The sequence below is a fragment of the Leopardus geoffroyi genome, chromosome D1 (genome assembly GCF_018350155.1).
Source record: "Leopardus geoffroyi isolate Oge1 chromosome D1, O.geoffroyi_Oge1_pat1.0, whole genome shotgun sequence".
Taxonomy (NCBI): Eukaryota; Metazoa; Chordata; class Mammalia; order Carnivora; family Felidae; genus Leopardus; species Leopardus geoffroyi.
Window position 1 is genome coordinate 59,286,695 of NC_059329.1, and position 14,578 is coordinate 59,301,272.

The 14,578-nt window shown below is 44.5% G+C and overlaps 1 protein-coding gene across 2 annotated transcripts in view; it reads left to right on the top strand.

Annotated features, from left to right (window-relative positions):
• CLPB (caseinolytic mitochondrial matrix peptidase chaperone subunit B) overlaps positions 1 to 14,578 on the top strand; it is a 141,920-nt gene that overhangs the window by 3,114 nt on the left and 124,228 nt on the right. For both annotated transcript variants that reach the window (XM_045484134.1, XM_045484135.1), the window contains exon 2: positions 632 to 683. In XM_045484134.1, coding sequence (XP_045340090.1) covers positions 632 to 683 — 52 coding nt within the window. The remainder of the gene's footprint in view (positions 1 to 631; positions 684 to 14,578) is intronic.

Consider the following 14,578-nt stretch of genomic DNA (forward strand, 5'->3'; position numbering starts at 1 on the left):
GTCGGGACAAGGATTATTGCCTCTGCTTTATAGTCCTGAAAGTGGGGGTTGAGAAGGAAAGGCGCTGCTACAGCACAGGGAGTAGGGGGCAGACTGTTGGAGCCAGGCCTTCTGATTCCTGGTCAAGGCTCTTAACTTTCAGAGGAGCCCACACGCTTGCCTGTTCCCATTCTGTTTCTGGTGTTGGGTTGGTGACTTGTAATATGAGATTCAAAACTAGGCTGAGAAATTGGAGTTGGGGGTGAAAGTGGCACAAGGTAGGGGGGAATGATTAATAACAGTGACAGCCATGTGAAACATTAGAGCTTTCTAGCTAATGAAGAGTGAAGGGATTCACACATCATGCATTTGCCATAGGCAGCACATAGTTGCTAGCACCTTACCTGAACCACCTGTATGATGAGAAGAGTTACGAGTTTGGGTTCCATAATGGATGTGGAAGATAAGTTAACAGTGGATACCATCTGGACAGGGGATGATTAGCTTTCCCTTTATATACCTTGGCGTAATTTCCCTTGTTAAAGCCCATGTTTCTGAAGTTCTTCCATTTCTATTGTTTTACTGGGTCCTCCATGCAGCTTTGAGGGTAGGTCCTGGATAGGGATCTGACCAGTGCCCCCTTTCTTTTCAGATGCAGCCCTGATGGAAGCTGCTCGCACCAACAATGTCCAAGAAGTCAGCAGGTAAGTGTTGAACCCCAGGACTTGCTCTCCCCCACAAGAGGGCCTGAGCTGGGTGAACCCCTTCCTCCAGTGATGATTGCTTTGGAGGAAATGCTCACACTAAGTTGGGAAGTGAACCCTGTGACTTCCCTATGGTCACAGTCACCTGGGCTCCCTTGGCCCAGGTCAACCTTTAAATGTTTTAAGGTAGGGAGTCAGTCCTTGTCTCCTTTTTTTTTTTTTTTAAAACCCCAAACAGCTCTGGATCCTTCCACTGTTTTATTCTTTGCAGGGCATGGTTTAGAGTCCTCCCCACATCCTTTGGGTCCTTTATTGAATCTTCTAATTTGTTCTTATATCTTTGTGGAAGTGGCCAGGTGTTATTGTTTGTTGCCTAGATGGGGGACACCCATGAAAAAGTTTGGAGATTTGGGAGGGAGCTGGAAGAGGCCTTTCTGCCAGGTCTTTTGGTGTTAGAAAAGTCTGCCTCCAGGGCTGGGGTGTACACACTGGGCTCCTGCTCAGGAGCTGAGTGCATTCTTCCAGTCTGCCTGGCTCAGCTGTGCCTTTTAGGACCACTGGCAGGTTGGATTTCAGGTTTGTTCTTGGGCAGGGATGGGACACAGCCTGGGGCTCAGCTTGGTGCTGGGACTGGGCCGTCTGTGTCCAGGATAGGTGCACAGACAGGGACCAGCATAAGGCATCAGTATGGGGCTGTTGGTTAGGGGCAGAGGTTTTATTCTTGGTGAAACTAGTGGCCTACCCTGGGCCTCATCTTGGCCTTTTTGGCCCTTTGTATAAAGTGAGGTGGCCACAGTATACCCCACCTTCCCTGCTACCATGTGTCCATTTTGGACAGGAAATCTAGTGTTCGCAGTGGCTATCCCCACACCCAGTGCCACACACTCTTGGTGCTCCTCCCCACTCCAGCTGCCTGAATGTATAAGAAAGTGTTGAAAGTCAGCTGCAGCCCCCACCAAGACTTACTGCTTTGATTCCCTTTCATTTTATCTGCAGCATTATTATTGATTCTCAAGGGTGCTTTTGAGTATTAATGTTCAAGGCTTAGTTTTTAATAAACCACTTTTGGAAGCATGGGCTGGGAGTTGTTTCGTAGCCAAATAAATATGACGGAGCAATAGTTTAATAAACATGCGATGATGCATCTTAAAAACCAAGCACAGATGTCAGCTTGCTGTTATAAGAGCCATTCATAACTGCCAGCTGTGCGTGGCGTCTTCATTTCCCCAGAAACCGATGAGCCTCACTTCCTTCTGCTGCAGTACAAGGGAGTGAGGGGGCAAAAACTGGCCGTGCCGCCTCCTGGCAGGTCTTTGCTGACCCTCACATCACCGGTTGGTGACCGCTGAGGGCTGCCAGGCTGCTGTTTTCCTGTGGCAACCCAATGTAGGTAGTGTATTTGCAGAGCATCAGTGCAGTGAATCCACTTTTCCATCACCCAGGGGAGGCTGAGTTTACCCTATCCCAGTGAGCCCCCAAGTGTTGATTATTTTAGCTCTTTCAAATACACATTTTTCTAATAGCAATAAACACCTGCCAAAAGAATGCAGAAAATGGTTGCATTCATGGTGTGTGTGATGCAGAATATTCCTTCTTGCCTGTGTGGATAGCATATGTTGGGGCCTTTTGTGTGTCTCCCCCAGTTTCCAGCTGCTTTTTTCCTGCCTGCTGTTGTTTCATCTCTTTTGGTCATGATGACTCAGAGTCTCCCTTCACCCCTTGTAAGGGAGTCAGAGATGAGCTAGGCACAGACCCTGCTTTTCAGCATGGCAATCTTTTTTTTTTTTTTCTTTTTTGAGAGAGAGTGCCCACATGTGTGAGCAAGCATGAGCCAGGGAGGGGCAGAAGGAGAGAGAGAATCTTATACAGACTCCATGCCCAGCACAGATCCCCATGCAGGGCTCGATCTCACAACCCTGAGCCAAAATCAGGAGTCAGATGCTTAACTGATTAAGCCATCCACATGTCCCTATTTATTTTTTAAGTAGGCTCCATGCCCACTGTGGGGCTTGAACTCAAGACCCTAAGATTGAGAGTCCTGTGCTCTACTGACTGAGCCAGCCAGGTGCTCCCATTCTGTTCTTTGTTTAAGAAGGTTGTGAGCTAGACGTCAGCTTAAACCAGTGGTTTGTGTGCCTCCCCAGGTCAGGGAGAGGTCTGGTTTCCCACATCTCTTCCCCAGCACAGAATTTTCCCAAACAGAATTTGGGGAAAGTTGCTTTTTACTGATTTTTCAGCAAACTTGAAGCAGAAAGTCCAGAGTCTTATTTCCATATGCCCATTGGCTATATCAGAGGGAGGCTGGGTCCCTCCCTCTTCCCTTCTTCCTCTCCTCCTTTCTCCCTGGGTGGCAGCCATTTCCTTCTTCCTCCCCCAAGGCACTTAAGCCTTCTTAATGTGTTCAACTCTGACTCTTCAGGAGTGGAAGCCCTGTCCTGGGGCCCCTGTCCCACCTGTCAGCAGCATGAGCAGGTGGCCCTTCTCCTCAGCTCAGCTCACCCAAGCCTGGCTTCTGGATGTAGGAACCACTCACCCGAAACATAGGGCACAGGGCAGACTGAAGGCACATCTGTCCAGGCGTGGGCTGAGCCGTGTAAGGAGCTATCCAGGCTGAGAGAAATGAGGCCTTCTATTCTCTCAGTGGAGATCACATTTCTTTCAGAACAAACTTGGGTGAAAGACAACACCCTCAGCCCATTTCCCTTCTCCCAGCAGGAAGCTGGGCCTCTCTGCTTTGTGCCTAACTCAGTTTTTCATCAGCCCAAACGTTCTCTAATGAAGGAACCCTGGTGATATCAGTCTTCAACTTCAGACTGCTTTTACCTTCCATGATCCATTTGATCACTTGACAAAATTTACTGAGCATCTCTCATATGCTAGGCCCTATGCCTGGCATGGGGTACACCTGACCAGACATGATTCCTGCCCTCAATGTAGGTGATTGGGCAACACAGTGTGGTCAGTGCTGTGAGACAGTAGCCCAGAAGATGCCCTAACCAACCTGGGAGACCAGAGTAAGCATCCTATTGGAAATGGCTTCAAATATCAGTAGGCCTTAGCAAATAGAAAGGGAAGGCAAAGGGGGTTGCATGAGTGGTAGCACTGAGGCAAGAATCAGCCTAGGATGTGTGGTGAGGAGGGGGATTTATATATCTGGTGTTGTTTGATCACAGTTTGCGGCTAGGAGGAACTGGAGAGAGGAAGGGACTTGGTCATGGACGGCACTGTGCATTTGTCCCTCGGTTGTTCATCTGTCTAGCCTGTCTTCTGTGCCCAGCCCTGAGCTGAATTTGTGTTGGTGGCAACACCATGAGGAAGTAGAAGCAGTTCCTGTCCTGGAGGAGCGTACTAACTCCCTTCCCGGGGGAGGAGGGAACACATGAGTCAAAATTGAGAACCAGCAAAACTGGGCACATATTGCCTGACTTTTATGAGCTTAAGTAACACAGAGATGATAACACCTTTAACCGGTAGAGTTGTAGAGTATTTGTTAATGACAAAATGTTGCTTCATTTGACCAGCGTTTGTGAGTGCTTATTAGGAGCGAGGCATTGGACTGAGTGCTTGGAGATACAGTGTGAACAAGATTGGCACAATCCCTGCACTCTTGGTACTTACAGTCTAACTGGGAGCCAGTACTAATTATGTACTTCAAAATGAATTGCAGTTTGTCTTTTCAACAAATGGTAGTGGGACAACTGTATATCCACATGCCAAAAAAATGCAGTTGGAGCCTTACCTTACCCATAGCAAATATTAACTCAAAATGGATCATAGGCCTAAATGTAAGAGCTAAAATTATAAACTCTTAAAAGAAAATATACGGATAAATTTTTGCGACCTTGGGTTAGGCAAAGCCATCTTAGATATGGCAACAAAATCACGAGAAACCAAAGGAAAAAATAGATAAATTGGACTTCATCAAAATTAAAAACTTTGTGTTCAATGGACACCTTCAAGGAAGTGAAAACTTTCCCACAGAATGGGAGAAAATATTTGCAGATCATATATCTGGTAAGAGATTTTTATCTAGAATACATAAAGAACTGTTTAACTGGACAATAAAAAGATAACAGAATTTAAAAATGGGTAAAGGATCTGAATAGACATTTCTTTAAGGAAGACACTCATATGAGTACATAATATTCAATATGCACACGGAAAGATGCTTAATATCATTAGGGAAATGCTAATCAAAACCACAATGAGATATCACTTCATGCCTATTAGGATGGCTGTAAGCAGAAGGATAATAGCAAGTGTTTGTCAGGATGTGGAGAAATTGGAACCCTTGTAGATTGCTGGTGGGGATGTGAAATGGTGTGACTATTTTGGAAAAGGGTTGGCATTTCCTTAATGTGTTAAACATAGAATTACCTTATGATGCAGCAAGTCTATGCCTAGGTATATACGCCAGAGAAATGAAGACGTGAACGTGAATGTTCACAGCAGTGTTATTCATAATAGCCCAAAGAGGGAGACAGCGCCCAAAACCCAACAATGGTTGAAGGGACAAATAAAATATAATACAGCCATATAGCAGAATATTATCAGTACAAAAGAATGAAGTATTGCTATATGCTACAACGTGAATGAACTTCGAAAGCATTATGCTAACTGAAAGAAGTCAGACAAAAGACCACATATCATATGATTCAATTTATATAAAATTTTCAGAGTAGACAAATCCATAGAGACAGAAAGTAGATTAGTTATTGGCAAGGACTGCAGAGGTTGGGGTTGGGAGGGACTAGGGAGTGACTGCTAATGGGTCTGGAGTTTCTTTGGGGAATGATGAAACTGTTCTGGAGTTAGTAGTCAAGATTGCACAACTCAATATAATAAAAACAATTGAGTTGTACATTTTTAATGGGTGGGTTATATATGATATGTTAATTATATCTTCAAACTTGATTAAAAAGTGAAGTATAAGACACTTGGGAATCTAACCTTGAATCTGGGAGGGGTTGAGGTGAGGGTATGTATCGGTAAGGAAAAGCATTGGAGTATGTGAGATTGAAGTGAGCTTGGGAGGATGAAGGGAAAAGCAGAACATTCAGTTGGAAGGAATAGTAGGCGTAAGGCCCTGAATTAAGAACAGATGTGAAGAAATCAAGCAGTTGAGAGAAAGCCAATCTGGTTAGACTCTACAGAGCAAGGACGGAAGGACATGAAATGAAGCTGGAGAATTAAGCGAGGACCATACTACACCGAGTCTGTAGGCCGTGGTAATGATTTTTATTTTTACTAAGATTGCTGGGCAACCAGTGTAGAATTTTAAGCACACGTGTGTGTGTGTGTGTGTGTGTGTGTGTGTGTGTGTGTGAGAGAGAGAGAGAGAGAGAGACAGAGAGAGAGAGAGAGACAGAGAGGGAGGGAGAGAGATATGGTGACATGATCTAGATCTGTAATTTTATTTTATTTTTTTTAATTTTTTTTTTCAACGTTTATTTATTTTTGGGACAGAGAGAGATAGAGCATGAACGGGGGAGGGGCAGAGAGAGAGGGAGACACAGAATCGGAAACAGGCTCCAGGCTCCGAGCCATCAGCCCAGAGCCTGACGCGGGGCTCGAACTCACGGACCGCGAGATCGTGACCTGGCTGAAGTCGGACGCTTAACCGACTGCGCCACCCAGGCGCCCCTAGATCTGTAATTTTAAAAGATCTCTGGTTGCTCCATGGAGAATAGATGATATAGAGAGCCATCCATGGTGGATGCAGGAAGATTGGATGAAAGTGACTGGAATAGTCTAGAAGAGAGGATGATGGCAGGTGATGACTTGGACTAAGGTGATAGCAGAGATGGAGGAAGTAAGCTAGACAGGACTTGGTGGTGGTTAGAGCAGTATCAATGCCTGATATGTCCTACATACTAATAAATGAATGTTGAATGAATGAATAGAATTGGATATCATCGATTAGGGAGAAGAAATTATTAAGAAGGAATTTCAGTTTTCTGGCTTAATCAGCTATGTAGATGCTATTCACTGAGGTGAAGGTGCTAGAGGAGAACTGAGTTGGGGGGAAAAGATTATGAGTTTGGTTTTAAACATGTTAAATTTAACATGCTAGTGAGATACTCAAGTGGAGATCTGACTCTTCCCACTGTATATACCATGCAGTCTCCCCCCCCAAAAAAATATATCAGTGATTACTTGAGAGATTGTTTTGTTATCTTTTTTTGATTTCTGGTTTCATGGTTTTAGAAAATAAAGGAGTTCCTACCAGCTCAAACTTGTTTAGTAGATGCCTTTGGAAAAAATCTGATTTGGTTTGCATTTCAAGAAAGAAGAAAGGGTTGGGTTTTGTTGAGGGCACAAAACATTTATTCTAGCTTTACATTGATGGCTTGGTTCTTGTCCCTGGATGCCCCAGCTTGGGGCTTGAGGCACTTGCTGTCCATGTGCCAGTGCTAAGGTGTCCAGAATGTGCTCAGCTACAGCATAGGTAAATGTTCTGCACATTGATCCAAGGATTTTATCTAATTAACAAAAACCCTGGCTGGTAAGTACATTTGACTGTCTCAGAGCCTCAGAGAAGCTGTCTGTTTATCGATTGTTGTATCATTTTGGCTGGATGGGAAGATATTAATGGTGGCATCAGGGCAACCAAAACATCCAGCTCTCTTAACCAGTAAATATTTAAATGTCCTTGTGGTTTACAGTAGGTTGAAACTAAAGTTTATTCTAAACCAAAGGTCAAGGCTTCACTGGTATCACTCTTCTAATTTGATGCTTGTTGTGAGAGCTCCTTAAGATCATCACACTGTTTTTTGAATGCTAGGATGTAACGTGCACAGGCTTTTGAATAGTGGGATGTTAGAAGGCAGTGTAATGGAAAGAATAAAGGATTTTTAGAATGAGAAGACCTGGCTTCCACTTCTGACACAGCTATGAACTGGCTCTGGGACCCTTAGTAAATCATAGAACGTCCCTCTTTGAGTCTTTGTTTCCAGATCATGTTAATGGGGACCCCACTGAGAACTTTGAATACAGTCCCTAGTGTTCAACTCTGCAGAGAAAACGGAGTCTCTTTGGAAAGGTCCAGATCGCACACTGAAACACTAATTCAAGTGGACAGTTCCCAGGCAAGCAGTTCTTCAGAGTGGCCTGTACCTTTTTCTGAGGTGCGTGACTGGATCTTTGCTTACTTTCTCCCTGGTGATGGCAGGTAATTGGGGAAGGCTGGATTAGCAGCTTTTTCGGAACTTCATGGGTAGGTGGAAGCAATCAGTCATCTGCATAGAAACCCAGCAGAGTCAGGTGGTTGGCCAACCCCCAGAGCACAGAATGGCCAAGGCCTACTGGGGTGGCTTGTAGGGAGGAGGGATGTCCCTGAAAGGGAGCCCAGCCCTGGGATGGAGCCTCTAGTGTTGGCCCTCCTGGTTCTTGGTTGTGTGGCCTTAGTCCCTAAACTTCCTCAGTGGCCTTACCTGTGAAGTATTGTTGATAATATTTGTCAGACCACCCTCCTAGGGTCTTATGAGAGTTCCAGGCAGGTGAGCTCTTGTCCGGAAAATTACTCATCCTTTGGGTCATCAGTGTCATGTTTTCCTGGAAGGCTTCAAGTACCCTAGCCTTCCCAGTACCTGTAGGTCCCCATAACACCCGGAACTTCCTCTGTGACAGCATTTATCACCCCCTGTTGGGATAGGTCATCTATTTTCTTTCTCTCCCACAATACTGTGAGCATTGCTGGTTTTCATTGCTGTTCATGTGAATAGTTAACACATACTTACTGAATATTTCAAAAGTGCTTTGTAAATGATAAAGAGTTAGGCAAATGTTAATAGTTATTGATAGTTATAATAAACCTGTAAAAGAGGACTGACCTCCCTTTGAAAAAATTATATAAAAATGGAGAATTAGCTCTTGTATTCAACAAGTAATACCTACTATGTGCTGGCACTGTGCTAAGCTCTGATAGATCAGTGGTAAGCCAGAAATACGTAGAGGCATCACCTCATGGAGCTGGAAGCCTACTCAGATGTTGATCGTGCCGATGTGGAATTACAGCTGTGACAGATGCTGCAAGGGAGGGTAAAGAGAATCCTAGAGCCTCTGGTGGATTTCCTCTGGTCAAGGAAAGCTTCCCAGAGGAAGCTTGAGCTCTGGTGAGGAGTTAACCTAGGTGAAGAAGGGCAGAAGAGCTTTCCTGGCAGAAGGAACTTTTATTTACAGAGACCCGTGGAAGGAGGAACGATGGCAAGTGTGAAGGACTGAAAAGGGCAGGCACCTGCAGTGTAGAGCGGGTGCCAGAATAAACATTAGAAGCCGTAGTAAGGAGCTTTGTGTTTGTTCTAACAGCAGTGGTAGCTGATTTGGTGGTGGTGGTGGGGCATGGGGTGGAAGGTTGACATGATCAACAACCATTCTGATTGTTGAGAAACATAAGGAACCAATCTGAGTGTTCCCAGTCTGTGTGTTGCCAGCGTCTTTGGCACTGATCCAGCCACTGCAGCAGGGTAAGTCGCAAAGCTGTAGTCCTCCAGGGCCCCGCAGCAGGGGCAGCAGTCAGGCTCTGTCTCCCCAACAGTATCGTTGTGGCCTGTGTGCCGCTGCTTGTAAATCCCAGCTCAGTCATGACCATAACACATGTCAGCATGGCTAGAACCAGTTAGATTTTTTTCCCACGGAATTTTCCTAGAAACAATGGGAGAGAAATCCAAGAATACTGAAAATAGTCAAGCTAAATGTGTTTCTGGGCTTACAGTATTCACTTTAGCTTCTTGCTTCACAGTTCCTGCTCTGTCCCTGTCCTGTTTGAAAGCTTTCTCAGAAAAAAAAATCTCACTTTTAAATTTTGAGGCTCTTTTACATCCTAGTTCCTTCCCTCCCCTCCCTTCTGAGCAGGAGTCCCAGGTCCAGAGTCTTCTTAAGGCAACAAGTGGTTCTCCCCTGTCACTCTGTCAGGGCGTCTGCCCAGGAGGCTCTCATCTCATTGGCAGAAATCCCAGTGGTAAGGACTTTGGGATGGGAGAAAGCAAGGTTTCATTCCCAGCTGTGAGTCTGAGAAAACAAGGGTTGAATTCCAGCTGTGCCGTTTGTCATCTCTGTGACCTTGGGAAGTTGCCTAACCACTTCTTGCCTAAAGTGAGATGATGATTGACCTACCTCACACCATTGCTGTGAGTACTAAATGAGAACATTAAATGGCAGAAACTGCTTAGTGCTATGCCAAGCGCATACCAGATGCTCAGTGCATAGCAAGTTTTGTTACTAAGTGTTGATAATTACACCAGGTTTTACCACACAGCTAGAAAAATAAATTAAGGTAATGGATAGAATTTTCTGGATATTTAGTTGTTACCCTGTACATGTTTCTTAAACTTTTAGTGTGAGTATTCAGACACCTCCCAGACTAATGAACACAAGGTAAATGAATATTAAGCAGGGCAAAAAAACACAGCCTATCATGCTTAGTTTTACTCTTTTTTTTTAGAACTCACATATATTCAGAATTTTATTTACTTCTTATAGGATATTACTTAGACACTTTTTACACCTATAATTTTTATATACTTTGGTACATGTAGTATAAAATATTATAAAATAATATTTTAGGGGCACCTGGCTGGCTTAATCAGAAGAGTGTACAACTCTTGATCTTGGGGTTGTGAATTCGAGCCCCATGTTGGGTGTAGAGATTAGTTAAATAAATAAAACTTTTTCAAGAATCTTAAATAATATTTTAATAACATTGTTGAATATTATTGATAGTGGCTGATGTTTATAAAATGCCTTTTTTGGGGTGCCTGTGTGGCTCAGTCGGTTAAGCGTCCGACTTCAGCTCAGGTCATGATCTCACGGCTCCTGGGTTTGAGCCCCAGGTCGGGCTCTGTGCTGACAGCTCAGAGCCTGGGGCCTGCTTCAGATTCTGCTCTGGCTCTCTCTCTGCCCCTCCCCCGCTTGTGCTCTGTCTCTCTGTCTCTAAAATAAAGAAACGTTAAAAAAAAAATTAAAAAAACCAAAAAACAAATGCTTTTTTTAAGGCAGTTATATGAGGCTTTAATCACTAAATCCTCACAGTCGTGCAGGTAATAATAGCCCTGCTTCACAGACAATGAAACAGAAATGCAGGTTGCTAGAGTAATCCACAGTGGCCCACTTGGAAGTCGCACACCACTTCATTTTCCAGATGAGGCGGCCTGAAGCAGAGAGAGGCTTGCTGGGGTCACAGTTTCCTCAGCACTCTTCCAGGCTCAGCGAAATGTTTTCTAGCTAGAGGAAGAACCATTTCTGTCCGCCTTATTGGGAGTCCACAAGGCTCCTGAAGAGAAACTGTCAAATCCAGATCCCTTACCTGTCCTCCCCTCTGCTCTTCACCCACACCCCTGCCTCCAGCCCCACGCTCCTGCCAGCCATGCCTGGCCCTTCCCTCCACCCCAAGAACCCCATTCCACTGAGACTTGGCTTCTCACTGTCCCAAACATGCAGCTTACTCATTCTACCTGGAAGCCTTTGCAGTGATTCCAGTTCCACCCCTGTCCTGTCTGGATCCAACTGATGCTTTATCGCCCACCTCAAGCCCTTTGTCTTCCAGAAAGCTCACCCTCACTAATAATGATAGCTGTCATTTATTAAATACCCACTCCATGTGAGGCAGAGTACTAGATACTCTATATGTATTATTTTCATTTCTTGGTATGGTATTGCAAAAGCAGATTATGTTACATCCATTTTCCAGATGACAAAACTTGAGGCTCAGATTTAGTGCTTACTACCTCACAGCTAGTAAATAGCAGTGTGGTGATTTAAACTGAGGCCCACAGGAGTCCAAAGTATGCACTTCCCTTGCTTCAGTTCATTACTTGCTCTAGCCCATATTGAGCTTTCTTACCAGATTCCCACAGCCTTAAAGTCTGAGCCACACAATATCACAGTTAGTTTTCTCCTTGCCTCTCATGCCTGTGTCTTCTCAACCAGGCTGTGCTGTCACAGCAAGGTGGATGGCACCTCCTCCTGCCTCCACCGTAGCTAGTCACACAAGCCTGGCTGGGCACTCAGAAGGCACACAGTACAGATAGAGCCTTACTGGTTGATTGATTGGTTGAATGAAGCCCTGTTTATTCTCCAGAGGCTACCCAGCAGGAGGGTACAGCAGCTGGACAGGCTGACTGGTCTCCAGGATCCTCCATTCATGTCGATGGGAGGCCCAGGAAGGTTGCATAAGAATCCTCTCTGAGGCTGAGCTGAGGCTTCCATCTCAATGCCCTTTTGTTTGGGGGGGGATAGCACCCAGGCCTCCCGGGAAGTCTGTGTGTTTGACCAGCTTTTGCAGATGGACAGTGAGCAGGGACAGGATATAAAGCACAAACAATTGTGGGAGGCCTCTGAATTCCCAGGGGTTCAGAGTCCAGCAGGCAGGGCAGGATCGTTTCTAGGGCAAGTGACATTTAGTTATAGCCCCTGCATGGGTAGACTGGATCCAAGGCACTTTTTGTCTCTGGCCTCACTTCTTCAGTATTCAAGTCCTTCTTTGGGTTTTCTTTTTTTTTTTCCCCTTCAAGGAGGTTTTCTGCTGGACAGCTCCTCTAGGTATGAGGCCCTCTCTACCTCCCAAAGGATGCACAAACTCTGGTTGAGTAAGCATTCTTTCTTTTATTCTTTTCTTTTTCTTTTTGAGATATAATTCACATACCATAGAATTCACTCTTTTAAAGGGTGCAGTGGTTTTTGGTATATTTATAAGATTATGCAACCATCACCACTGCCTCATTCCAGAACATTTTCATCACCCCCTCACCCCAAAAAAGATCCTGGTCCCATGGGCAGTCACTCCCTGTCACTCCCCCCAGAACCTGGCAACTACTGATCTACTTTCTGTCCCTGTGGATTTGCCTGTCTGGACATTTTCCATGAATGGAATCATACAACGTGGTCTTTGGGGACAGGCTTCTTTCACTTAGCGTAATGTTTTCAGGGTTCATCCATGTTGTAGCATGTATTGGTACTTCATTCTTTTTATTGCTAAATAATATTCCATGTATAGATATACCACATTCTTTTTTCATCAGTTGATGGGTGTTTATGTTTTTACTTTTTGGCTGTTGTGAATAATGCTGCTGTGAACATTCATGTACAGGTTTTTATGTGAATGTATGTTTTCATATCTCTTGGGTAGATACCTACAAGTGGAACTGCTGCACAATAGGATAACTCTATTATCCATTTGCCAGACTGTTTTCCAAAGTGGCTGCACCATTTTACATTCTCCCCAGCAATGTATGAGGGTTCTGACTTCTCTAGTCTTTTCAAAACTTGTTATTGTCTGTCTTTAATTATAGCCATCCTAGTATGTGTGAAGTGATATCCTATTGTAGTTTTGATTTGCATTTCCCTGATGGCTGATGATCCATCCATAGAGCATCTTTTCACATGCTTATTGGCCATTTGTATATCTGCTTTGGCATTTATTTTTATTTTATTTTATTAAAAAAAATTTTTTTTAAACATTTTATTTATTTTTGAGACAGGGAGAGACAGAGCATGAACAGGGGAGGGTCAGAGAGAGGGAGACACAGAATCCGAAACAGGCTCCAGGCTCTGAGCTGTCAGCACAGAGCCCAACGCGGGGCTCGAACTTACGGACCGTGAGATCATGACCTGAGCCGAAGTCGGCCGCTCAACCGACTGAGCCACCCAGGCGCCCCTATTTTTATTTTTTATATATTTTTTGGCATTTATTTATTCTTAAGACCCCTTATAAGCATTATGCCCCATTTGGCATTGAGGAGGAGAATAAACATGCATCATGATGACTTTTGCCTTTCAAGAACTTGCAGTCTGGTAAGAGACTTGTAATTAGTATGTAAGAAAAGTTAAGGCTTCATAGAGAAGGTGGCATTTAGTCTGGGCCTGGAGATTCGTAGTATTTGGGTACAAGGAGCTTGGTGGAAAGGTTTTCTGGGCATTTGGAGTAATGTAAGCAAAGGCACTCGGTAATTAGAAAAACATTTATCTTGTGATGAATTCTGAAGCTGTATGTGTGAAAGCACTGGCATAGCACTTGACACACAGTGGGCTGTCATTATGTGTTAGCTTCCCCTGCAACTGCCCTTTAGTCCCTGCTCTGTCCTCCAGGACTGCGCAACTCTTTTCCTGTTCCAGACTTAAAAAAAAAAATTTTTTTTTGGTAACGTTTATTTATTTTTGGGAGAGAGAGTGCAAGTGGGGGAGTGGCAGAGAGAGAGAGGGAGACACAGAATCTGAAACAGGCGCCAGGCTCTGAGCTGTCAGCACAGCTGACAACCCAATGCAGGGCTCGAACTCAGGAATGGCGAGATCATAACCTAGGCCGAAGTCAGATGTTTAACTGACTGAGCCACCCAGGCGCCCCTCCAGACCTTTAAATATTAGGAGACACAGCTCCAAGCCAAGTAAGACTTGGTTCCCTAAACTGTTTTCAAGTCTTCTACCCATCCTAGTCATTTCCTAATGAAATGGCCACAAAGTTTTGGTGCCCTTTCTGAATTACAGTGTGGCATGACCACAGTTGTGAGGAACAGGGCAGTCATCCCTTTTGTCAGAGATTTTATGCTTCTATTAATATAGCCTGAGCTTGCACTAGCTTTTTTGGTAGCTGTGTTGTGCTCCTAGATTCTGTAAGCTTGCAGTCAGCCCAGCCTGCTGAGAACCAGGGCTTCTGTACTTCTTTAACCTTTTGATTGGATTTGTTTAGCAAACTTGTTTTAACCTAAAGGCAAGACCACTTTTAAAGTATCGTATTGCCATGTATTGCTACATGAGTATGAAAGTAGTGCTGCTAATGTGGAGATTGCCGTGAGGAAGAAGGGATGGATTGGGCCTTTCTCATCTTGAGTCTGGGAGAAGAGGGTCTCTTCAATGGGAGAAGGTTCTAGAAAGCAGAACTAATCAAAGGGTATCTCCATCCT